Source organism: Lynx rufus, unplaced genomic scaffold (assembly GCF_022079265.1).
Source record: "Lynx rufus isolate CCGP_SWC_20201006 ecotype Redwood Valley unplaced genomic scaffold, mLynRuf1.p SCAF_15, whole genome shotgun sequence".
In the NCBI taxonomy this organism is placed as follows: Eukaryota; Metazoa; Chordata; class Mammalia; order Carnivora; family Felidae; genus Lynx; species Lynx rufus.
This window is the reverse complement of record NW_025814829.1, coordinates 60,171,638-60,195,900: the sequence shown is the minus strand read 5'-3', so window position 1 is coordinate 60,195,900 and position 24,263 is coordinate 60,171,638. Positions and strand designations below refer to the sequence as shown.

Here is a 24,263-nt window from a genome sequence, read left to right as displayed (position 1 = left end):
GCCTTTCCCACGCTGGACAGGCCCCCAGGGGACTCACCACCTCTGCCGGCAACTTTCCGACGAAACTCGTCGGCAGAACTTCCGGGCACCCCACTGAAGCTGCTATCCTTTCCCCCGGTTCCTTCATTTCCAGGAGGAAGATGAAATGCTTCGACCGTTCGTACAGCAACAGGCACAGAGGTTAAAGGACTTGGGAGACGCGCTGGAGTCCAGCTTGCGGAGGCTGAAAAACGATGTCGCCGTCATCGTGAAAAAGAAGAGGGCGAGTTTGCCGCACGCAGAATAGCGCGGACGCAGCCGCTGACAACCCCCGAGCTCTGGACGAAGCTCCCCCGCGCAGCCTGATTAACTCGGCTACCAGAGCTGCGCTTGCGCTGTGGGCTCAACGCACTCCAGTCATTTCTTGTGCCGCTTCTGTCCTTCAGTTTGATTTACGGTCACGTAGAGATGAGTCCACACGCAGGGCGAAGGTGGGCTGGGAGACAGGAGGTCTTGGGGGTGGGTGGTTAGCAGTCTGCGCGCTGGCCCTGGACTGTCTGGGGCTCAGTCCTCTCATCTGTCACTTCCCGACTGTAGCTGGAGGCAAACGCCCCCTGCCCCCCTCCAGCCTCTGTTCCCTGTTAGGTGGAAATGAGAGCAGCACTAACTGCAGATGGGTAACAGATGCAAAGCACCTGTAAAGCACTTAGCACAGCACCCTGGGCTGGGAAAGGCACTTAGAATAGCACCCGGGGCTGGGAAGCACTTAGCACAGCACCCCACAAACCAAAGCAGCTGATAAGCATCTGCCATTGATATTTTGACGGTAAACAGTTTGAAAGTTCAAATAAAGCTGTTGTGATGAATTTCTTGCTGTCAGACCTGGAGACTTAACAGTTATTTCAAGCCTCTCCTTTGGTATCCTTGCTCTGAAAACATCCACTGATTTTGCCTTCATGAGTTTATCTGAAAATGGTTCAGTGCTGTATCGTGCACCCACGCAATGCGGGTCCGCGGGGCCAAGGTTGAGACCTTCGGGAAGATCTCCCGACAGGTAGTCGATCTCAGGTGATCCTGGTTCCGCAAAGAACTGCCGGGTGGGTCTCCGCCGCCGAGGGCTGACTCACTGGGCGCTCCGGCGGGGGTGGGGAGGGCTGTAGAGAGACCTCCTGTGGCCAGAGAGCCCCTACTGGTACCAGCAGCACTAAGGATACTGAGACTCCGTGAGCACGTACGCGTGCCGGGCACCAAGCTACGTGCTCAACGCGTTAGCCCATTTCACTCATTACCATCCTATGAGTTTGGCACAGTTATCTCCCCCGTTTTGAGGTTTTAAATAAGCAAGGCCTGTGCAGGCCTCTGAGTGAGCAGAAGTCTGCAGGTGGCGTTCTGGACCACCGTGCCCTGTGCACAACTGTCCCAGGTTGGCGCGGCGGGAGGGAGGCTGGGCTGATTTGTGTAAGAAACCAGGACGGAGGAAATAGACGTGACAGCCCCAATCCTTGCCCCCTAAAGTATGAAGTTAGGGCGACCAAACAGGATGAAACAAACTCTATGGCAGGCCAGCTATCAAGGCCTCCAAGAGGAGCCTCCCAGAAGCAGGGAGTCTGGGCTGGTGATTACTGCTTAATACTAGGAACCAGGGGCTCATCGAGGAGGCCTGGGCGGGGAACCAGGGGCTCATCGGGGAGGCCTGGGGGGAACCAGGGGCTCTGGGGCAGGACCAGTGTACGCCCAGCAACTAAAAAGTAACCTGAAACAGTGAAGCCCAAGTGTGGAGCTCTGCGTGCTGATGGCCGCAGGGACCGGGTCTGCAAAGCAGCAGGGAATCCTGGAAAGCCTGTCAGAGGCCGAGGGAAGCAGGAATGGCTAATACCTCGTGGACTGAGCCTCGGCGTTCTTTGCCAGTTTGCAGAAATAATTGCAGAAGTAACAGGCTTTCTGCAAAAGGGTGGCTGGAGGAGCCTCAAGGTTTAAAAGGATACTCTGGGGGTGCCTGGGGGGGCTTAGTCAGTCAAGCATCTGACCTCAGCTCAGGTCATGATCTCACAGTTTGTGAGTTCGAGCCCCACATTGAGCTCCAGCTCAGAGCCTGGAGCCTGCTTCGAATCCTGTCTCCCTCTCTCTCTGCCCCTCCCCGACTTGCACTCTGTTTCTGTCTCTCAAAAACAAATAAACGTTAAAAAAAATGTTTTAAAGATAATCTGTATGAGACGCACTTGTATCTCAGGCTGGAGGAGGCCCACGCAGGTTGTGTGCACCGGCTTCCACCTCAGAGCAGGACACGGCCCACACACCGCGAAGCTGGAGAGAACACCTAACAACGTGCAGCCTCCCCCAGCGGGTCCCAGATGCACATCTAACCCGGATCAGTCGGCTCCAACCTGCAGACCTCCTGAATGCAAACTGCTGGGGGCCGCTGCGGACCCCAGCGTCGTTCTAGGATTCTGACACGTGGCCACTCTGTTGCTCCCGAACACCTTCCTGATTTGGGAGAAGATAAGAACTTAGTTCAAGGTCCCCCAAATTAGGGCAGAGCTGAGGGCAGAGGATGGGCAACACCCACACCGCCAGCATGAATCTCCGTGTTCACTTAGACGCCCTCTTCTGTACAGGTAGCACAGAAGGGCTGCTCAGCGCCATTAATTCTCCTCTCGATACCACGCTTCTCCCTGCAGAGCAGAAGCTTCATGAAGGCAGCGGCTGCCCTCTTCGTGGCACAGAGCCCCGGGTATGTGTTTATTTTACGCTTATTACAAAAGGAAAAGTCTCTGCCTTATTTTAGGGCTTCAGAGGACAACCTGGTTAAATACAAAAAATAAACAGGAGAAAAATCCTGGTTAGGCGGTGAAAGTGGGTGGAAACTTACCAGCGATACCCATGAAACCAATCACAGGTTCGGAAGCAGAGAAAGCAGTGGCACAGGCGAGACCACTCGGGGGGGGGGGGGCGTGTCTGCCATCACCTCAAATACTTAGGTCCAAGCACAAAACCACCGTTCCATCGACAACCCTTTATTATTCAACTTAGGTAACAGTCAAAAAGTTAGTGTGGATGGGCGAGAAACTAGGCTAACATAGCAAAAAGTGCGTTTTCCTTTGGCAAAGGCCCAAACAATACGTAGAGACACTCGTCAGAAGGGGAGATCCCACTCAAAATCAAGGTGAGGAAAATAGCAGTTACTGCCTTACAGGAACACCAGCCCAAGTGCCTCATCGGGAGTCTGTCGGCAACACAGATCAAGACACCCCCCCACCCTCTAGTCGGCCAGCTGACTTATAAGCATTGACGATGAACTCTTCGATGAAGAAGTCAAATATCGGTTCTGTTCCACGAGCAATAAAATCACAAAGTCAACAAAGATTTGAAATTTAGGGCAAGCTAGTACAATTTCCTGCTTTTAATGTGCACGTATTTTAGATCTGACAACTTTTTCACGTGTAGCGTTTCAAATTTCAAACAAAAAAGCCATGAATTCATGCATGTCCTGCCTTCAGTCAATTCTTCCAACGTCTAGACTTCAGAGCTGCTGATGACGCTAAATTCCATGCCACGTTGGTTGAGTCTGTCAATCAACTTTGTTCTGAAGAAGGCGGCTCCTGGGGTGAAGACCCCGCCCCTGTAAGACAGAACAAGGAAAACAGTGCCCGAGGCCGGTCTCCAGGCCTCCCCTGTGACCCGCAGGAGAAGCAGCTATCCAGCCAGCAGAACTCCTGAAACCGTTGTTCCCTCATGGACACGTTTGGGTTCCATTCTGAAAACGAGCCAACGAACAAAGGAGCTACAAAATCGGGACGAAGCTAGCAGCCCCAGCAAACCCGTCCAGACTGGCCCAGCCCCCAGGACACGGCTGTGTGCTCGAGGGGCAGTGAGGGCCATCAACCCAAGGGACTCCTGCTGCTCATAAAGCCAGTCCTCGGAGTCAGGAGGATGGAAAAAGGACCTGAGTGAAATGAACTTAGGCAATAAATTATTATGAAAGCATAAATAAGGCTTAAACTGGATGGAAGAAGTTTCTTTAACTATAATGACTAACATTTTAAAAAATATGTTAAATATTTTCAAAGGGTATAGAGTTGACGCTTGAATAACATGGGTTTGAACTGCGTGGGTCCACTTACACGTGATTTTTTTACAGTGTAGTACAATAAATGTACTTTGTCTTATGACTTTCTTAACATTTTCTTTTCTCTAGCTTGCTTGGTTGTAAGAATGTAGCATAATATATGTCAACAGTAAGCTATTAGTTAAGTTTGGGATGGGTAGTTAAAAGTTACACACGAATGGGGCGCCTGGGTGGCTCAGCTTGTTGAGCGTCCGACTTCGCCTCAGGTCACGATCTCACGGTTTGTGAGTTTGAGCCCCGCGTCGGGCTCTGTGCCGACAGCTTGGCACCTGGAGCCTGCTTCGGATTCTGTGTCCCCCTCTCTCTCCGCCCCTCCCCCACTCACACTCTGTCTCTCTCTCTCTCAAAAATAAACGAACATTAGAAGAAATTTTTAAAAGTTATACATGGATTTTCGACTGCCCGGGGGGGGTCAACTGTAGAATTATTTGAAAAAATCTAATGAGACTTCGCTTTATACACTGTTTATGTCCGTCACTTAATACCGTTTCGGGTCATATCTACATTTATTTGCTTCTGAGTTTGCGGGCCTATGGCTCATTTGTAAAGCTGGCCTACTTCTACAGGAACAGTTGAAGGCTCCAGTGACAGAGCCCAATCGATAATCATCTAGCCAAGCTGCCATGAATGAATCCACACACGGTATCAGGGCCGCCCATGGCCAGCGGGGTATCATCAGCACTGACTAGAGGCTCCTGATAATACTATTTAACAACGAGGGCCTTTGTAGCGTAGCTGACTCCAGACCTGAGCTGTTTTTACAAGGAACTAAAGTCAACTTACGTGACTCTCACACTTCCTGTCTCCTCTCATTTATCTATCTCTGCACTGTTCTCAGAGGCCACTAAGACACGGTCCTTCTTACCAATTTAATTTACCTCTATCTTTGGTTCAAAGGGAACGTGCATGCTTATGTGCAGACCCACTGCCTGAAAACAGCATCAAAAGAAGCGAAAATACAACGCGGATGAAAAAGGCCTCTTCGAATTAGAAGAAAACCAGACTTGGGGCGCCTGGGTGGCGCAGTCGGTTAAGCGTCCGACTTCAGCCAGGTCACGATCTCGCGGTCCGTGAGTTCGAGCCCCGCGTCGGGCTCTGGGCTGATGGCTCAGAGCCTGGAGCCTGTTTCCGATTCTGTGTCTCCCTCTCTCTCTGCCCCTCCCCCGTTCATGCTCTGTCTCTCTCTGTCTCAAAAATAAATAAACGTTAAAAAAAAAAAAAAAAAGAAGAAAACCAGACTTACATGCTAGGAAGATCAGAGGCGTCATTTAGAAGAGTCATAGCTGCCTGGACCATGGCTATGGGGGTAGCCACATAGCCAGGCTCTGCGGAAGACAGATGATCGAAGAAAGATGTTAATGCATTCGGCAACACTCAAAAATCAAATGGGAGGTTTTATTCTGACACTTGATTTTGGCTCAGGTCAGGATCGCACAGTTTATGGGTTCAAGCCCCACATCGGGGCCCGCGATGACAACGCGGCACCGGCTTAGGATTCTTTTTCTCCCCCTCCCCCACTAAAGCTCACGCTGTGTCTCTCAAAATCAATAAACTTAAAAAAAAAAAAGATTCAACTTTTTAAAGAAAAACAACTGAGTAACTTTAAAAAAAGTTTCTAAGCAAGGGGAACCTCAGTGTTTACAGTTCGGTCAAATAATAAAAATACAGTCAATTTATCTTAAGAAGCCTGGTGGGAATTTGAAAAGAAGGCAAGACACAACGGTATCTTTGCCATCTGGCTTGACTGAAACTGCAAAGCAGACCCCCTTTGATCTACCAGAGGTGGTGGTAATTACACTTATAATTAGGCTGTAATTCACAAGCAGAAGTGTCTCCGCACCGCTCTGTAAAATTGACAGCGAAAGTTCTTGAGCTTTTTTGGGTGACAGACCCTCTTAGCCACCCATCAAAAGCCTGCATCCTCCCCAGGAAAACGCACATAGCACACACATTTTACAAACAACGTAGGGCTGTTCAAAGACTGCAAAGAAACCTTGGCCCACAGCTTTATGTTACAATTATACTGCTTTAAAATGACCCTTGAGTAGGAGAATATATATCAACCAGCCCCTTTTCTTATCAATACTAAAATATGCTGTTCAGAATTATTAAATAATACTAAAAAAGAAAACCAGGGGGGAGGGATACATTAACACAATTAGATTATAACAATTTCAATCCTTCCTTTAACAGAATAATTTATATTGTTACTTAAATAACTTGTGCAATTTATTTCTAAAATAATTAAGCTCTAAGAAAAAAATATCATAATACTGCTTTATACCTTAGGACAACATAAAACGCCCCAGCACTCTTATGTCATATGTGAAATACCTGGTCCTTTCACCTGAGTACAAATTCTCGTATTTGGTTTGCCCTTCTCGGGACCAAAGCCTTGGCTGTATCCTTGACCAAAGAACCTCAATGTAAACGATGAGCCATCCATCTGAGGAAAAAGCAAAGGCCTTATTTATTAAAGATGTCATCTCCTTCCTAAACACAGTAAATATTCTATTTCGTATGAGACATTTTCAGCAGGTGAAGACATCAGTATTCTGCCGGAAGACCCTACCATCCTTTAAGCATGGGGCAAAAATCAGTTCTTTGAAGACACAAGTTTTGATGACGGGTGTGTTGCCAGGGGAGGGAGGTGGTGAGGAACTTGGATGCGGTACAAGTTCGGTTCCTAGGCTGTGGCCTACACAAGGACGGCACCACTGAAATAGTCGTTTCAGAGGACAAGCTGGAGGCAGTTTTTATTTTAGGACGGGGGTAACGGCAGAACGTGATAATCTGGTTTCACAGAGCTGTTTGAGGAGACAAGACAAAAACAGCCAACAAGTAGGGGCACCTGGGTGGCTCAGTAGGTTGAGCATCTGACTCTTGACCTTGGCTCAAGTCATGATCTCATGGTTGTGAGATTAAGCCCCATGTTGGGCTCCACACTGGGCATGAAGCCTGCTTAAGATTCTCTCTCTCTCTCTCTCTCTCTCTCTCTCTCTCTCTTTCTCTCTCTCTCTCTCTCTCTCCCTCTCTCTCTCTCTCTTTCTCAAAAAAGAACTAGCCAACAAGTAATGGAAATACAGGCCAGACAGAATTGACCCCCTTGGAGATATAAAAACCTGATTCAAAAAATTAAATTCTGTAGGACTTATCCAAGCATCGTTCACAATCACTAAATTTAGAAATAAGGTAACAGAATTCAGTTGTGGTCAACCAATTTTTTATTAATGAGACATAATTAAAATATCCCTGTCTTTTCTGGAGCTGATAGTTTAGTGAGAACACACACACACACACACACACACACACTCAGATCTAATAAAAATATGAGACATGAATTAAAAGATGCAGGACTAGTTCAAAGGAGGGCATTATTAGATCTACTGGGGAAAATGGGGCAGGGTTTTGAAATGTGTCCTCTCTCTCTCTCTCATGGAAGTTTATCACACAGAAAGGTAGGGTGGTTACCAGGAAGGAGAAACCATCAGTCAAAGGCAAGAAGGTATGTGGTATCACAGTGGACCGCAGTCTAACATGGCTAGAACACACAGTCCAAGAGGAGAGGGATGGCACTCGCGTTATCAGAGGTGCAGACAAGGACAGACACACGTGCTAGCACGTGTCCCCTCCCCTGCCTGATCACAGCCTTTCAGGCTGGGCGCGTATTCGCTGTTACAACAATTTTCAATATGGTCTCCAGGCTGCTACTATCGACTCAGCAGGGTTGGCATGAAAATGCAACCCATCTGCCGTCCAGCACCAGATGATGAAGGACCTCACTCCTGCAGAGACGACTTCCATTCATTGGCACTCCAGGGGTGTGAACCAAAACCACGCAAATCTGACCTGGAACCCACCTACCTCCACCCCAGTGATCAAAACCTTGGCAGCACATTAGCATAACTGGCCTTTTAAAAAGCCCACTGTTCAGGCCACATTCCAGAGCAAACAAACTTGAATCTCCGTCATCAGTTTGGGGGCTCTTTCTCCAAGGTGAGAACCACTGCTCATATTTCCAGGCCCTGCTCCCATCTACTGCCTCAGAATGTCCTGACACAGGTTCGGGACAAGTCTTTGGAAAAGCTCCCTGGGGGTGGGGGTGGGGGGTCCTGATCAAGTCCTAGGTAAGAATCACAGCACATGCCCCAAGTCAGGGAACCAGGTTCAAGAAGGCGGCGACGAGGTCAGATCCGTCTTAGACTGTGCACAGTAGTGGGGACAAATACTTACAAATCACCTATCTGATAAGGGATTAATACCCATACATACGGACCACCAAAAACTCAACAACAAAAACGCAAACAACTAATTCAAAAATGGGCAAAGGACTTGAACAGGCATTCTCTGAAGGCGACCTACAAATGGCCAATAGGCACATGACAAGATGCTCAACATCACTCATCAGGGAAATGCAAATCAAAGCCACAATGACATTTGACACCCGTTAGAACTACTATTAATAAAAACACAGGGGGCGCCTGGCTGGCTCAGTCAGTGAAGCGTGTGACTCTTGATGTCAGGGTCGTGGTTTAAGCCCCATAATGGGTATAGAGATTACTAAAAAATAATAATAATAAAATAAAATAAAATAAATGAACTTAAAAAACAACGGGGGAAACAAGTGTTGGCAAAGGCTATGGAGCAACCAGCACGTCCGTGCGCCATTGACGGGAAGATAACATGGGTCGGTGCGCTCGAAGGGTCTGATGGCTCCTCAAAAAATTAAAAATAGAATTACCATAGGATCCAGCAATTACACTTAGGGATATTGACCCCAAGAACCGAAAGGAGGATCCTGAGGATATATTTATACACCCATGTTCCTAGCAGAATTATTCACGGTAGCCAAAGGGGGAAGTAACCCCCGTGTCTGTGGATGGATGAATGGAAATGCGGTACGTATGCACACGGTGTGTGTGTGTGTGTGTGTGTGTGTGTGTGTGTGTAGGGCATGTGGCAGGGGGGTCTGTGTGTGTGTGTGGTATGTGTGTCTGTGTGCATGCGGGTAAGGGGTGTGGGGGGGTTGTGTATGCGATATGTGTGTGTGGGGGGGGTGTGCATGTGTGTCTCTTGTGAGTGTGTGTGTGTGTGTGTGTGGTGTGTGTGAGAGTGAAAATGAACTACTATTCGTGCTTAAAAAGGAATGCAATCTGACACCTGCTACAACCTGGATGAACCTGGAGGAGGTCACGCTGAGTGCAATAAGCCAGTCACAGAAGCACAAGGACTGTGTGAGTCCACCCGTACGAGGGCACCGAGAATGGTCCAATTCAGAGAGGCAGAGAGGAGACCGGTGGTTGCCAGGGGCTGGGGGAAGGAGGAAAGGCGAGTTGTCGTTTGACAGGGACAGTTCTAGTCCTGCACGAGGGAAAAGGCTTGGAGACGGGTGGTGATGGCTGCACAACAGCACAAATGTGCTGCGTGACCACACGAATTTGCATAATACGGATGTTTTGAATAACAATATGGATTTGATACCACTGAACACTTAAAAATGGTTAAGAGGGCAAATTTTATGTGCCGTTGGGGGAAGAGGGAAAAAGGAAGGGAGAGGAGTCAGAGCCTCGTAAGGCGGGGATGATGGGTTTGGAGAAAAATCTAGAATGGTGCCTATGTCTGTGACTGGACAGATGACGGTGCCACCAACTGAGCTGGGAAGTAAAGGAAGACGGGAGTTTGGAGGAAAGCAGCTCAGATTCCGCCACCTTCAGTTTTCAGCATCTGGGCGTGGAAGCTGGAGATCTCAGGGGGTCTGCTGACCAGGCGCAGGGGGGAGAGGGGTGGGGGAGGCTGGAGCCCTGGGGGTGGTCCACACCCAAGGGTGCCGGGAAGGAGGACAGGCACAGAGCAGTCACCTGGACTCAGAGGCCAAGGGAAGCGGTATTTCTTTTTTTTTTTTAATGTTTTTATTTTATTTTTGAGTGAGACAGAGTGTGAGCGGGGGAGGGGCAGAGAGCGAGGGAGACACAGAATCGGAAGCAGGCTCCAGGCTCCGAGCTGTCAGCACAGAGCCCGACGCGGGGCTCGAACTCACAATCTGTGAGATCATGACCTGGGCTGAAGTCGAAGGCCCAACCAACTGAACCACGCAGGCGCCCCGGGAAGCGGTATTTCAAGGAGGACAATAATGTCAAAGAAAACAGCGAAGAAGGGCTCAGCGCATTGAACCCACTTAGCAGTTATAAGAGCAGCGTGGACTCTGGCGAGGGGACCACCCAGGGTGAGGGGAGCGCCCAGGACTCCTTAGGTCCGCGTGTGTCTAGGATGCGGAGAAGGAACCCGTGGTGAGGCAGGTGGAGAATCACAGGACGACTGAGGTCACAGGAAAGGTGAAGACGCAGGCAGGTCTGACTCTAGCGCCCGCCACACCCTGGCCGCGTGACCTTGGGCGCACAGACCCGCTCTGATGACTTCCTCCACCGGAAGTGGGAAGACTGAATGCGATGTCAAGCACTCGGCTCTGTGCCGGCTGCACACAAGAAATGCTAGATTTAAGGAGCACGGGTGGCGGGACTAGTCCCGTGCGGAATTCTTCTCCGAGGGGAGGAAAGAAGGGGAGGGCGGGGGCCGTGGGTGGGAGAACGGGAATCGGGGGGCGCACAGCACACGTTCTCAAGTCCACCGCGAGGCAGGAGGTGTGGCACCTGCAGACGGAGAGGAGGGCTGGGGCCGGTACCGTGTGAAAAAGCCCCTGGGAGGAGACGGACATCTAGATGACTAACTACACATAACCGGAGCCTTAGACGGCGCTTTCTAGCGAGGGGGGGGAGGCATGCATTCGAGGGGGGAGGCATGCATGGGGGGCACGCATTCAAGGGGGGGAGGGCATGCATTCGTGGCGCTCCCATCCTCTTGGGGGGAGGACATTCCAGCGGTGCCTGGTGTGAGCGGGCAAAATAATGACCCCACTGGACCCAGGGGTCCAGTGTAAACCATGTGAGGGAAATGAAGCTTGTGTGCTGAGGATACCAGGGGTGTGCAGATGCAGGAAGGCATGGGGGAGGAGGGGGAAAGGGGAGGAGGGGGAAGGGGAGAGCGGCATGGGGGAGGAGGGGGAAGGGGGAGGAAGGGGACCAGGAAGGGGGAGGGTGGTGTGGGGGAGGAGGGGGAAGGGGACAGTGGCATGGGGGAGGAGGGGGAAGGGGGAGGAAGGGGACCAGGAAGGGGGAGGGTGGTGTGGGGGGGAGGGGGAAGGGGAGAGTGGCATGGGGGAGGAGGGGGAAGGGGGAGGAAGGGGACCAGGAAGGGGGAGGGTAGTGTGGGGGGGGAGGGGGAAGGGGAGAGTGGCATGGGGGAGGAGGGGGAAGGGGGAGGAAGGGGACCAGGAAGGGGGAGGGTGGTGTGGGGGGGAGGGGGAAGGGGAGAGTGGCATGGGGGAGGAGGGGGAAGGGGGAGGAAGGGGACAAGGAAGAGGGAGGGTGGTGTGGGGGGGGAACGGGGAGGGCAGTGTGGGGGAGGAGGGGAGGAGGGTAGCGTGGGGGAGGAGGGGGGAGGGGGAAGGGGGAGGAAGGGGAAGGGGGAGGGTAGTGTCGTGGAAGAGGGGAAGTGCAGCCTGGGGGGAGGAGAAACATGGACGACTAAACATTTTTGAGATCACTATAAGGCCTCACCCCAGTTTGGCTATGTACTCACTGTAGGAGCTTGGGCAAGGTTCTTGGCCTCTGTGCCTCAGTTTCCTCATTTGTAAAGTGGAGATAATACCTACCTTAAGGGGTGTCTGAAAAGACTAAGTGATCTAACTTATGAAAAGAACATAAAAGCACTTGTCAACATGGTAAGTGCCCCATCAAGTCTTATCTGTTATTGTAAATGCACTGAGGAAAAGTAAAAACAAATTAAGGAAAATTATTATTTTAAACACCTGTATACAAAAGAAAGGGTTACCTGTTTTTGTGTTGGGCCTTGTTTTGAAAAATAACCAAAGGAGAAGAGCCATGGGAACTAAGGGGAAAAAAAAACAAAAAAAAACAAAAAACACTCAGTGACATTTTTTTAAAACTCACGGAAAATACTAGTAAAGACCTAATTTCGTTAAAATATTACTTACCTTTATGAGAAGTTGCCTTCCAATGCCAAACCTCACAAAGAATAAAAAGAAAAGTCCCGCAAACATCAGCTTAATGACAGAGGTGATGCCTCCCATATTTATATAAGCAGCGTACTGAACCTACAAGAGGGACAAAGTCAGAATGTCACCCCTACGTCTGCAGACTCAGTAACACAAGTGTGTCGGCTGCTTGTAACTTACTCTGTCCTCAAAAATGCTGAGCAAAAGCACTCTCCGCTTTATGAACGTGTTATGTCCTAAAAGCTTGCTCAGAAAGCAGACATTGGGAGCATATTTTTTAAAGACATTGTAGCTTCCTCTGCCTGAATGCAAAAGTCCACAAGAACGTAGCTACATTCAGTGATGACACATTATAGGATGTAGATATGTGAATGCTACTTACAACCCCTCCCACGAGAAAATAATCCTTTAACTTGAGATTCACTGTCTCCTTCAAGTCTCAAAAGTGGGAGCAGCTCCCCCACCAAAAGGAGTAAGACGATACCCGGGGGGGGGGGGGCGGTGAGGCCAGAAGGGCCCAGACGCGTCCACAGGCAGGGGAGACTCCCTCCCAGCAGCTAAGACTCTAGACAGGGTTGGTGGGGGTTCGTGACCCCAGCGTTTCTGGACTAAATCTGCTGCTGTTCTGTTGCACTGACAAGGTACTCGGCGGGCCAGGTCTGAACTGTGGGGAGGCTACCTCCACTCCCACAATGCGAAGTGCTCTCTGCGCCCCATTCCGTGCACTTCCAGAAACTGAGGCGCGCCTTGGCTGGCCTTCCTGTTTTGCTTTACACACACAAAGCTCCTACATTAAACAGCAGGGGGGCTGGAACGAACGCAGTGCTATTTGTTAGGCGTTAAATCGGGCACACTTACGGGAGACTGCTCCAAGTTCTCGTGCAGGTAGCGCTGGGTCCGCCTCACAACAGACACATCCGCTCCCAGGAAAGGGACCGAGTAGCTGCTGAGTTCTCTGCAGTAGGAAAGTGGCCACCTGCAAGGCAGACCCGTGACCGCGGTGCGTTTTCTCCACTTACGGCTAACTTGGTGACTTTGTGAACCAAACATTCAACTTTTCTTGAAGCAGACCTGCCCTTCATTAAAGGCAGACCTGCCCTTCATTAAAATGTCCGTGTTCCCCACTACACCAAACAAGTGACAGGTGGGACAGCATTCCGAGGGCACGGAACACAGTGTAGCTACGTTTTAGCCCACCAGTTTCCCTAGACGACACTCATTTCAACAGCGAGTTTAGAGTTCTCACATACAAAGTTTTCACAGAAGAGTGCTATTAACAGATAATCTACACAAGATCATCACCCTTTAAAATGGAGGTTTTACTGCATAAAATTTAGCTGATGTTTGATTTTGATATGGAAAAGTCACAAAACTCAAAAAATTTTTCCCCGAGTCCAAATATATTAATATCAAAGTACTTAAGCTTAGAATAATGCATTAATTGTATTTTATGTAGCTATGAAGACAATCCTGAACTTACTATAGAACAGTCTCAGGATTTTCTAGTAGCATACTTTATTAATAATCAGATCAATGACAATATACCGAGACCAGATGTACTAAAGAACAGATTTTGAGTCAATATACCTTCTTTTCAATTTCGGACCAATAATTGGGACGGGTTTCAGATTTGCTTCATTTCGTAGTTTTTTCAAATTACTCTGATCTCCAAAACCGTAAACTGCTGACTTCCAGGTACCATCGTGAATACACAACCCCTGAAAAAATAATTCAAGAGTTAAAGAAACACGTCTTAATACCCGACTCCCTTTCGGCTCAGGTCACGATCTCACGGTTCTTGAGACTGAGCCCCACATGTCAGTGCAGAGCCTGCTTGGGATTCTCTCCCTCTCTGCCCCTCCCCCATGCTCGCTCTCTCCCTCTCTCTCTCAGAACAGATGAACATTAAAAAAAAAAATCTGTTCTCTAAAAAAAGAAAGAAATAAACACATCTTAAGGGACAATTACTAATATGTAAAACCAAGGAATTTATAAGTATTTACAGAGAACATTTCACCTCTATTTGAGCAAGCCATAATCCCTTATTTAATAATCTTGAGATGAATTTTCAGGCAGCATGAACACTCATTAGCTTGATCATATTGGATATTTACACCAACACGTGCTCTTTTTGCCTTCCTACCATCACTTATGCTCTTTTTAATATGCCACCGAGTTTCACTTCATTTTCACTCAACCAGCTGGCCATATTCTTTCAAAATTAGCCCTAATTCATGGGGCGCCTGGGTGGCTTAGTCGGTTAAGCGTCCGACTTCGGCTCAGGTCATGATCTCACGGTTCGTGGGTTCGAGCCCCGCATCGGGCTCTGTGCTGACAGCTCAGAGCCCGGAGCCTGTTTCAGATTCTGTGTCTCCCTCTCTCTCTGCCCCTCCCCCACTCGCGCTCTGTCTCTCTCTGTCTCAAAAATAAATAAACATTAAAAAAAAAATTCAAAATTAGCCCTAATTCTTAACCCTATGCTGATTCCTCGAAATTTCAAGATGCGTTCATGAGCACATTTACACACTGGCAACGCAGAGCCTGCCTGGGATTCTCTCTCTCCCTCTCTTTCTGCCTCTCCCCGGCTCTCTCCCTCTCTCTCTCAAAATACATAAACTTAAAAAAAATTTAGAACAGAAATAAATTACATAGAAACTAAAAACAGAACAGAGTAATGAAACCAGGAACTCTTTCTTTGAAAAGATCAACAAAATTGATAAACCTTTAGCCAGAATCATCAAGGGATAAAAAAGGACTCAAGCAAAATCACCAAAGAACAAGGGGAAATAGCCAATGCCACAGAAATACAGTTGTAGGAGAATATTATGAAAAACCACATGCCAACAAATTGGACAACCTAGAAGAAAAGGATAAATTCCTAGCAACATATAACCTACCAAAACTGAAGCTGGAAGAAACAGAAAATTTGAACAGACTAATTACCAGCAAGGAGACTGAATTGGTGATAAAAACAAAACAAAACAAACAACAACAAAAAAAAACCTCCCACCAGACAAAAGCCCAGGACCAGATAGCTTCCCAGGTGAATTCTACCAAATACCTACTCTTCTCAAATCATTCCAAAAAAGAGAAGAGAAGGGGAACTTCCAGGCTCATTCTGAGGCCTGTATTACCATGATACCAAAGCCAGATAAAGACACTACCCTCCCCCCAAAAAGAACCATAGGCCAATAGCTCTGATGAATATGGATGCAAAAATCATCAACAAAATGCCAGCAAAAACACATTTAAAATGTCATTTGCCAGGATCACGTGGGATTTATTCCCAGGATCAAAGGTGGTTCAATATTCACAAATCAATCAAAGTGATACATTACATCAATAAGAGAAAGGATAAAAACTGTATGATCATTTCAACAGATGCAAAAAAAGCACTTGATAAGGTACAACACCCATTCGTGATAAAAAACCCTCACAAAGTAGGTTTAGAGAGAACATACCTCAACATAGTAAGGGCCATATAAGAAAAAACCCACATTTAACATCATCCTTAACGGGGAAAAGCGAAGTGGGACGAGACAGGGCTGTCCACTCTCACCACTTTCACTCAACGCAGTACTGGAAGTACTGGTCACAGCAATCAGACAACAAAAAGAAATGAAAGAAGGCATCCACATCAGTAAGGAACAAGGAAGACTTTTACTATTTGCAGATGACACGAGATATATATATATATATATCCCAAAAGACTCCATCAAAAAACCGCTAGAACTGATAAATGAATTCAGTAAAGTCACACGACAGAAATTAACGTGCAGAAATCTGTTGCATTTCTACACACCAATAACGAAGCAGCAGAAAGAGAAATGAAGAAAACAATCCCATTTCCATCTGTACGAAAAAAATAATAATAAAACACCTATGAATAAACTTAACCAAAGAGGGGAAAGACCTGTACCCTGAAAACTATAAAACACGGATGAAAGAAATTAAAGAAGACACAAAGAAACAAAGGCTTTCCATGCTCCTGAATCGGAAGAACAAATATTGTTAAAATGTCTATACTCCCCAAAGCAATCTACACATTTAATGCAATCCCTATCAAACACCACCAGCATTTTTCGCAGAGCTTGAACAATCAATCCTAAAATTTGTATGGAAGGGCAAAAGACCCCGAATAGCCAAAACAATCCTGAAAAAGAAAAGCAAAGCAAACTTCAAGCAGTATTACAAGAGCTGTATGGTACTGACACAAAAAAAAATAGACACACAGATCTGAAGAGAATAGAAAACCCAGAAATAAACCCACAATTATATGGTTAATTAATCTTTGGCAAAGGAGGAAAGAATATCCAGGGGGAAAAAGACAGTTTCTTCAACAAATGGTGCTGGGAAAACTGGACAGCGACATGCAAAAGAATGAGTCTGGACCACTTTCTTACGTCATACACAAAAATAAACTCAAAATGGATTAAAGATTTAAATGTGAGACCTGAAACCATAAAAGTCTTAGAAGAGAGCACAGGCAGCGATGTCTCTGGCATCAGCCATAGAAATTTTTTTCTAGATAAATCTCCTGAGAAAAGGGAAACAAAAGCAAAAATAAACTATTGGGACTGCATCAAAATAAAAAGTTTATGCACGGCAAAGGAAACCATCAACAAAACTAAAAGGCAACCTACTAAATGGGAGAAGATATTTGCAAATGACATATCCAATAAAGGGTTAGTATCCAAAACATACAAAAAAAAAAAAAAAAAGACCCATAACACCCCAAAAAAAAAAAATGCAGTTAAAATATGGGCAGAAGATGGGGCGCCTGGGTGGCGCAGTCGGTTGGGCGTCCGACTTCAGCCAGGTCACGATCTCGCGGTCCGGGAGTTCGAGCCCCGCGTCGGGCTCTGGGCTGATGGCTCAGAGCCTGGAGCCTGCTTCCAATTCTGTGTCTCCCTCTCTCTCTGCCCCTCCCCCATTCATGCTCTGTCTCTCTCTGTCCCAAAAATAAATAAACGTTGGGAAAAAAAAAATTAAAAAAAAAAAATGGGCAGAAGACATGAACAGACATTTCTCCAAAGAAGACATCCGTATGGCCAACAGACACATGAAAAGGTGCTCAACATCACTCATCATCAGGAAAATGCAAATCGAAAACACAGTGAGATATCACCTCACACCTGTCGGAATGGCTAAAATCAAAAACCAAAGAAACAAGTGTTGGCGAGGATGTGGAGAAAAAGGAACCCTCGTGCACTGCTGGTGGGAATGCAAACTGGTGCAGCCACTGTGGAAGACAGTATGGGGGCTACTCAAAAAGTTGAAGATAGAACCATATGATCCAATAACTGCACTATACTGGGTATTTACCCCCAAAATACAAAAACATGAATTCAAAGGGATACATGTACCCCATGTTTATTGTACCATTATTTACCAAATTATGGAAGCAGCCAAAGTGTCCACTGATAGATGAATGGATAAAGAAGATGTGAGATGTGTATACACACACACACACACACACACACACACACACACACACCGGAATATTATTCTGCCATAAAAAGGAAACGAAATCTTGCCATCTGCAAGGACACAGATGGAGCTAGAGAGTATAATGCTAAGCAAAATAAGTCAGAGAAGGACAAATACTATATGATTTCACTCACGTAGAAGTTAAGAAAACAAGCAAGCAAAGGGAAGGAGAGAGAGAGACAAGCTAAGAAACAGACTCTTAACTATAGAGAACAAACTGACGGTCACCAGAGGGGAGGCTGACGGGGGGATGGGGCCAACAGGTGATGGAGACTAAGGAGGGCACTTGTTGTGATGAGCACTGGGTGATGTAGGGAAGTGCTGAATCACTATACTGTACACCCGGAACTAACAGAACACTGTATGTTAACTGTGCTGAATTAAAATAAAAAATTTTAAGGGCTGCCTGGGTGGTTCAGTCAGTCAAGTGTCCAATTCTCGATTTCAGCTCAGGTCATGATCTCATGGCTCGTAAGTTTGAACCCCGTGTCAGGCTCTGTGCTGACAGTACGGAGCCTGCTTGGGATTCTTTCTCTCTCCCTCTCTCTCTCTGCCCCTCCCCTGTTCTCTCTCTCAAAATAAACATTTTTAAAAAATTAAAAACTTAAAAAGAAAAAAGAAAGAAAGAACGCTTACTCTGTAGCCAGCCTTTCCATTTTGTAAATGGTATCTTCTGATAAACGGATTCTCTCCATTTTAAATGTATACAAATTATCACTTTCTTTTTTTATTTAATGCCTTGTGTCTCTTTTAAGAGGCCATTCCTTATACATCACGGTGACTATACAGTGAATATGGCATTGCATATTTGAAAGTTGCTAAAAGAGAAGATCTTAAAAGTTTTCGTCACAAGAAAAACAAATTTGCAAGCGTGTATGGGGACGGATGTTAGACTTATCGCAGTGATCATTGTGCAATATAATCCAGTACATACAAATATCAAATCGTTGTGTCATACACCTGGAACTAATGTTACATGTCAATTATGCAATAAAAGAATAGTAAAATAAATGTGTGGGGGAAAAAGAAGCCATTCCCAACCCCGAGGCCGTGAAATACACATCATCTTCTCAAAGCTTTACTGTTGTTGCCTCCCACATTTCGGTCTGCAATCCACCTAAACTTAATTTCTGTACATTGTGCAAAGTATGAGTCCAGCTTCATATCTCTCCCTCTGGACACCCGGTTGTCCCAGCATCATCTCCTGAAAAGCCCCTTTCCCCTTGATCTCGAACTTCTAACCTCCAGAGCTGTGAGAACAATAAATTATTGTTGTTTAGGCCACTTGATGTGTGGTAGTTCGTTAAGGCAGGCCTAGGAAACTAATGGAGACACAACTACCAAAACTGACTTAAGAGGAAATAGAAAATCCTGGTAAACCTATAAAAAGTAGAGAGATTGAGTTAGTAACCAAAAAACTTCCCACAAAGAAAAGCCCAGGCCCGGATGATCTCATTAATGAATTCTACCAAACATTTAAAGAATAACAGGGGCTACCTGCGTGGCTCGGTCAGTTAAACGTCCGACGTCGGCTCAAGTCATGATCTCACAGTTCGTGAGTTCGAGCCCCGCGTCATGCTGTATGCTGACAGCTTGGAGCCTGGAGCCTACTTGGGATTCTGTGTCTCCCTCTCTCTGACCCTCCCACCCTCATCTCTGTCTCTCAAAAATAAACATTAAAAAATTTTTTTTCAAAAAGAAAAAAAAGAAAGCCATCATAGAAAAAGAACATATTACATAAGGAGAACACGGATATGAATGTCAGCAGATTTCACATCAAAAAATATGCTAGCAGTGGGGCAGCTTGGGTGGCTCAGTCGGTTGAGTGTCGGACTCTTGATTTCGGCACAGGTCATGATCTCACAGTTTGTGGGTTTGAGCCTCGCACTGAGCTCTGTACAGTGCGGAGCCTGCTTGGGGCTCTCTCTCTCTCTCTCTGCCCCTCTCCCGCTTGCACGCACAAGCATTCTGTCTCTCTCTTTGCCCCTCCCCTGTGCACTCTCATTCTCTCTCCCTTTCTCTCAAAATAAATAAACTTAAAAAAAATAAAATTTAAAAAAAATGCTAAGAGGCATACCTAAAAAGCCAATAAAGGAGTTAATTTTGAAATTGTAACAAATAATTAAATGAAAAGATGACGGGAAAGAAAGGACAGGGAAAGATAATACATGGGATAAACAGGAAATAAAGAGCAAGATGTCAGACTCAAGTCTCGTCCTATTTTCATTATTTTAAATGTCAATGAACTGAACACTATACTTAAAAAGTAGAGATTATCAAACTGGGTTTAAAAAAAAGAAATGCCTGGGGCGCCTGGGTGGCTCAGTCGGTTAAGTGTCCAACTTTGGCTCAGGTCATGATCTCACAGTTCCTGGGTTCGAGCCCCGTGTCAGGCTCTGTGCTGACAGCTCGGAGCCTGGAGCCTGCTTCGTATTCCGTGTCTCCCTCTCTCCCTGACCCTCCCCCTCTTGTGCTCTGTTTCTTTCTGTCTCTCAAAAATAAACATTTTTTTAAACAAAAGGAAAAAAACAAAAAACAAAAGGAAAGAAATGCCCAGGGTGCCTGGGTGGCTCAGTCAGTTAAGCATCTGACTTCGCCTCAGGTCATGATCTCATGGTTCATGGGTTCAAGCCCCACATTGAGCTCTGGGCTCTGTGCTGACAGTGTGGAGCCTGCTTGGGATTCTCTCTCTCCCTCTCTCTCTGCCCCTCCCCTGCTCACTCTCTCTCTCTCCCTTTCAAAAATAAAAAATAAACATTAAAAAATTTTAAAAAAAGAATTGACACTGATCCTTTGCAAAAATCTCTTCCCCAAAGACCAGTATTAATTACCCTGATACTAAAACCAGACAAAGACATCATGAGAAAACTACAGACCAATATTCCTTATGAGTATAGATGCAAACCCATCAACAAAATACTAGCAAGCTAAATCCAGCAATATATAAAAAGGATTATATACTATGATCAAGTGGGATTTACCCCGGCAATGTAAGGTTGGTTCCACATAGGAAAATCAATCTTAAGTGATACAGTGTAAGAAGATAATAAAAAACAAAACCACATGATCGTCTCAATAAATGCAGAAAAAGCATTTGATAAAATGTAACTCTTCACGTTAAAAACACTCAACACACCAGGAAAAGAAGGAAATTTCCTCAACCTGACAGAGGGCATCTATAAAAACGCACAGCTAATATCATACTTAGTGGCAAGAGTGAAAGATTTCTAAGATCAGGAACAAGACAAGGATGTCTGTTCTCGCCGCTTCTGCTCCCCAGTGTCCTGGCCTGGAGAGTCTAGCCAAGGCAATCAGGTGAGAAAAAGAATTTTTCCAGTAGGTGATGAAACTCATTTACTAATTCTAGTAATACTACCTGCAGATTTCCTTTGAATTTCCTACATTCACAATTACATCATCTGCGGAAAATAGTTTTGTTTCTTCCTTTCTAACCTCTATACAGTTTCTTTCTTTTTTCGTGTGTTACTGCTCTGGCTAGAATCTGGCTGGAGTAAGGACAGAGGGCTCCCGAGTCATTCCTGAACTCAGAGCAAAAGTTTTCAATGTTAAACACTGGGTATCATATTTGGTATAGCTTTTTAAAAAAAGATCATCTTCCCTTCCACTCCTAGCTTGCTGCAAGTTTTAATCATGAATAGACACATTTTATCAAATGCTGTCTCTCTATTTATTGAGATGATCCTATGACTGTCCTCCTTTAACCTGTTGGTGGAGTGAATCAAAGTGACTATATAATGTCAAACCTCACATTTCGTATCTAAAATTAACTTGGTCAAAATGCGCTCTTTGTCTTATGTATTACTGCTTTTAATCTTCTAGTATTTTATTTAGGATTTTTCCCTCTACATTCCTTTGAAACCGGACTGCACTTTTACATTCTGGAATTACTCCCATAGAGTTTTGGAATTAAGGTTAAGTTAGCCTTGTCCACTCAAGTCAGCCAAACAACACTTACTGAGCTCCTACTACATGACCAGCACTGTTCTAGGTACTTGGTGAATTAACAGACAAGGATCCTTCTTTTTGTGGTGTTCACATTCCAGGGAGAGTGATAAACTCAATAAAAAATACGATATATGGGGGGCGCCTGGGTGGCTCAGTCAGTTGAACGTCAGATTCCTGGTTTCAGCTCAGGTCATGATCTCACGGTTTAGTGAGTTCAAGCCCTGCATGGGGCTCTGCTTGGGATTCTCTGTCTCCCTCTCTCTGCCCCTCACCCACTCATGCTGTCTCTGTCTCTCTCAAAATAAATAAATAAACTTAAAAAAAAAAAAAACCAAATAGATGAAGAAGAATGAATGAGGGCGTTCTGTAAGAGAGGAGGTTGGAGACTAACTGGGGCCAGATCAGTTATCACTAACCGGAAGGACGTTTGGCTTGCACTCCAGATGCGGTAAGGAGCCACTAAAGAATTGTGAGCTGAGGAGTACGTGATCGGGTTATGTCTGGAAAGGACCAGCCAGGATGTTGTGTCGAGGAAGGACTGTACAGGAACAGGTGATAGCCAGAAGAGGGTCGTAGGAAGAGACATGGTGAAAAGTGATCGGATTCTGACAGATCTCAAAGGCAGAATCAACAGGGTTTCCTGACAGACTGGACTTGGGTTTCAGGAGACAGAGATAGCAACGATCCTACCATCTGAGCTGAATAGGTGGACGGACGCATCGCGACCAGCTGAAATTGATACAAATAAGCTGAGGTTGGCGCCCATTTGGAAAGGAAAAGCGGGAGGTCAGCTGTGCACAAAAAAGTACAGTTTGCGGTATCTATCAAACGTTCAAGTGTAGATGTCAATTAGTGATGGGACGTTTTAAGTCTGAGTTTAGAAGAAAGCTCTGGGTTGATGACATAAATTTAAAATACATTTCATAGTACCCAAATGCACAGGGCTTTCCACGTTACCTCTTCATTGCCCTCTATCAAGGGGAAACATAAGATAAGGAGGGGCACGAGAACAGCTTAGTGACTCAGGGTGCACGGAATCTCCCCGTCCCTGTAAAAGTCAGGCTGTGGACTCTGCCTTGGGGGAGCGAGAGGGGGCTGCACTGATACGGATGCTTCAACTCTGCTGTCCTGAGTGAAGCCCCAACTTCAAATTCTAACAACATTAATGAAAATAATACTTACTGACATTAATTGAGGGATTTGCCAGCTGCCAACCACGGCTCTGATTTACATTCGCTGAGTACGTTAACCCGCGTAGCGACCATATGGAGCAGATACGATGATCGCCTCCTTTAGAGATGAGGGGAAGTACGGCCTGCTTGGCCACGGGCACGTCACTGTAAGTGGCAGAGCCAGAATTCAAGCCCAGGCAACCCAGTTTCGAAATCTGTACGTTCTAGGAGGGATTCCTGACTCGACTCCGTACGTAAGAACCGTCCGCTCAGGGGCTCCTGTATTCCTCACGGGAAGGGAAGACGCCTTCTTCACATCCACCTCGCCTTTCCCATCCCATCTCCCGCTGCTCTGTCAAAAGAAGCCTCGTGTCCGACTCTCCCAGTCAGCAGCTCCCTGCAATCCTCGGCTTCGGAAAGCCTCCTTCCCACCTGGAAGTCGTTCCATGTGGTGCAGATGAGACTGACTCCAAGGGTCTCCCTCCGGGGGCCCGCGACCACCTGGGCAATCTGACCATTCATGACACCGGTCACCCTGACTGGCTCAAGAACAGCCAGATGGCCCACTGCTTCCCGGTCATGTGATGCATCAGCTCTGCTAGCTGTTCCCCGGAAGTCAGGAACATTAAGACAACGCGCACCTAGGACTGCCAGCGCCTTCTCGGGCACGCTGAGAGCCTAGGCAGACGAGTCCAGAGGAGATGGAAGAGACAGAAACAGAGGATATGGGGGGGGGGGAGGTACACGAACCCGTAAATTCATGTTTCGTTCTGCCGCTCTCGGCCGGTTGAGTTGGGTTTCCACGCCCGCTCCCCACAGATCCAGGCACGTCCTTCATGCTTGTTCCTGACCTTCCACAGGCTACTGACTCTTCAAGGCTGAACTCGGTGAGGCCTCTAGGAGGCCTTCCCAGTTCCCCAGGCCCACTTTATTCTGACGCCCTGTGGACATCCTCTTTACCCACGAATTTTAGCATGTTATGTAATTCTTTGCGTGTATTAATCTGAACCCAAGATCCAGATGACTGCAGCCATTATCCTGCCTGACATCCCCTGTACCATCCCACGGCCACGTCCTGACTCTACTGCTCCCTCTCCCTCATCCAGGCTCCACAGCATCGACCTCTAGAAATTCAGTCCACGTCACAGCCTCTAAAAGCTCTTATCTCCAGGGGTGCCTGGTTGGCTCAGTCAGTTAAGCATCTGACTCTTGGTTTCGGCTCGGCTCACGATCTCACGGTTTGAAAGCTCGAGCCCCGCGTGGGGCTCTGTGCTGACCGTGTGGCCCCTGCTTGGGATTCTCTCCCTCTGCCCCTCCCCTTCTCATACTGCCTCTGTAGCTCGCAAAATAAACAAATACACATTGAAAAACAAATATAAAAAATAAATAACTAAAAGTTCTTATCTCTGGCCTCCCAGCTAGATTTACTCTCCGTTCTCAGAATCCGATGGTATTTCGT

General features: G+C 46.7%; 2 protein-coding genes across 4 annotated transcripts in view; one reads left to right on the top strand and one right to left on the bottom strand.

Moving 5' to 3' along the window:
* LOC124509882 (kinesin-like protein KIF28P) overlaps positions 1-2,422 on the top strand; it is a 78,850-nt gene extending 76,428 nt beyond the window's left edge. Inside the window, exons 23-25 of the mRNA XM_047076474.1 lie at positions 134-262; positions 1,843-1,908; positions 2,210-2,422. Of these exons, the coding sequence (XP_046932430.1) occupies positions 134-262; positions 1,843-1,908; positions 2,210-2,422 (408 nt within the window). The remainder of the gene's footprint in view (positions 1-133; positions 263-1,842; positions 1,909-2,209) is intronic.
* Positions 2,423-2,977: 555 nt separating this feature from the next.
* The window catches only part of SCCPDH (saccharopine dehydrogenase (putative)), a 38,742-nt gene continuing 17,456 nt past the window's right edge, over positions 2,978-24,263 (bottom strand). For 2 of the 3 annotated variants that reach the window (XM_047077349.1, XM_047077351.1), the window contains 7 exons: positions 13,764-13,894; positions 13,035-13,152; positions 12,156-12,275; positions 11,993-12,049; positions 6,440-6,551; positions 5,349-5,430; positions 2,978-3,598 (listed from right to left, as the gene is read on the bottom strand). In XM_047077349.1, coding sequence (XP_046933305.1) covers positions 3,493-3,598; positions 5,349-5,430; positions 6,440-6,551; positions 11,993-12,049; positions 12,156-12,275; positions 13,035-13,152; positions 13,764-13,894 — 726 coding nt within the window. In that variant the 3' untranslated portion in view covers positions 2,978-3,492. Of the gene's footprint in view, positions 3,599-5,348; positions 5,431-6,439; positions 6,552-10,512; positions 10,753-11,992; positions 12,050-12,155; positions 12,276-13,034; positions 13,153-13,763; positions 13,895-24,263 lie in introns of those variants that run through there. The other variant, XM_047077350.1, reaches the window with a different exon arrangement.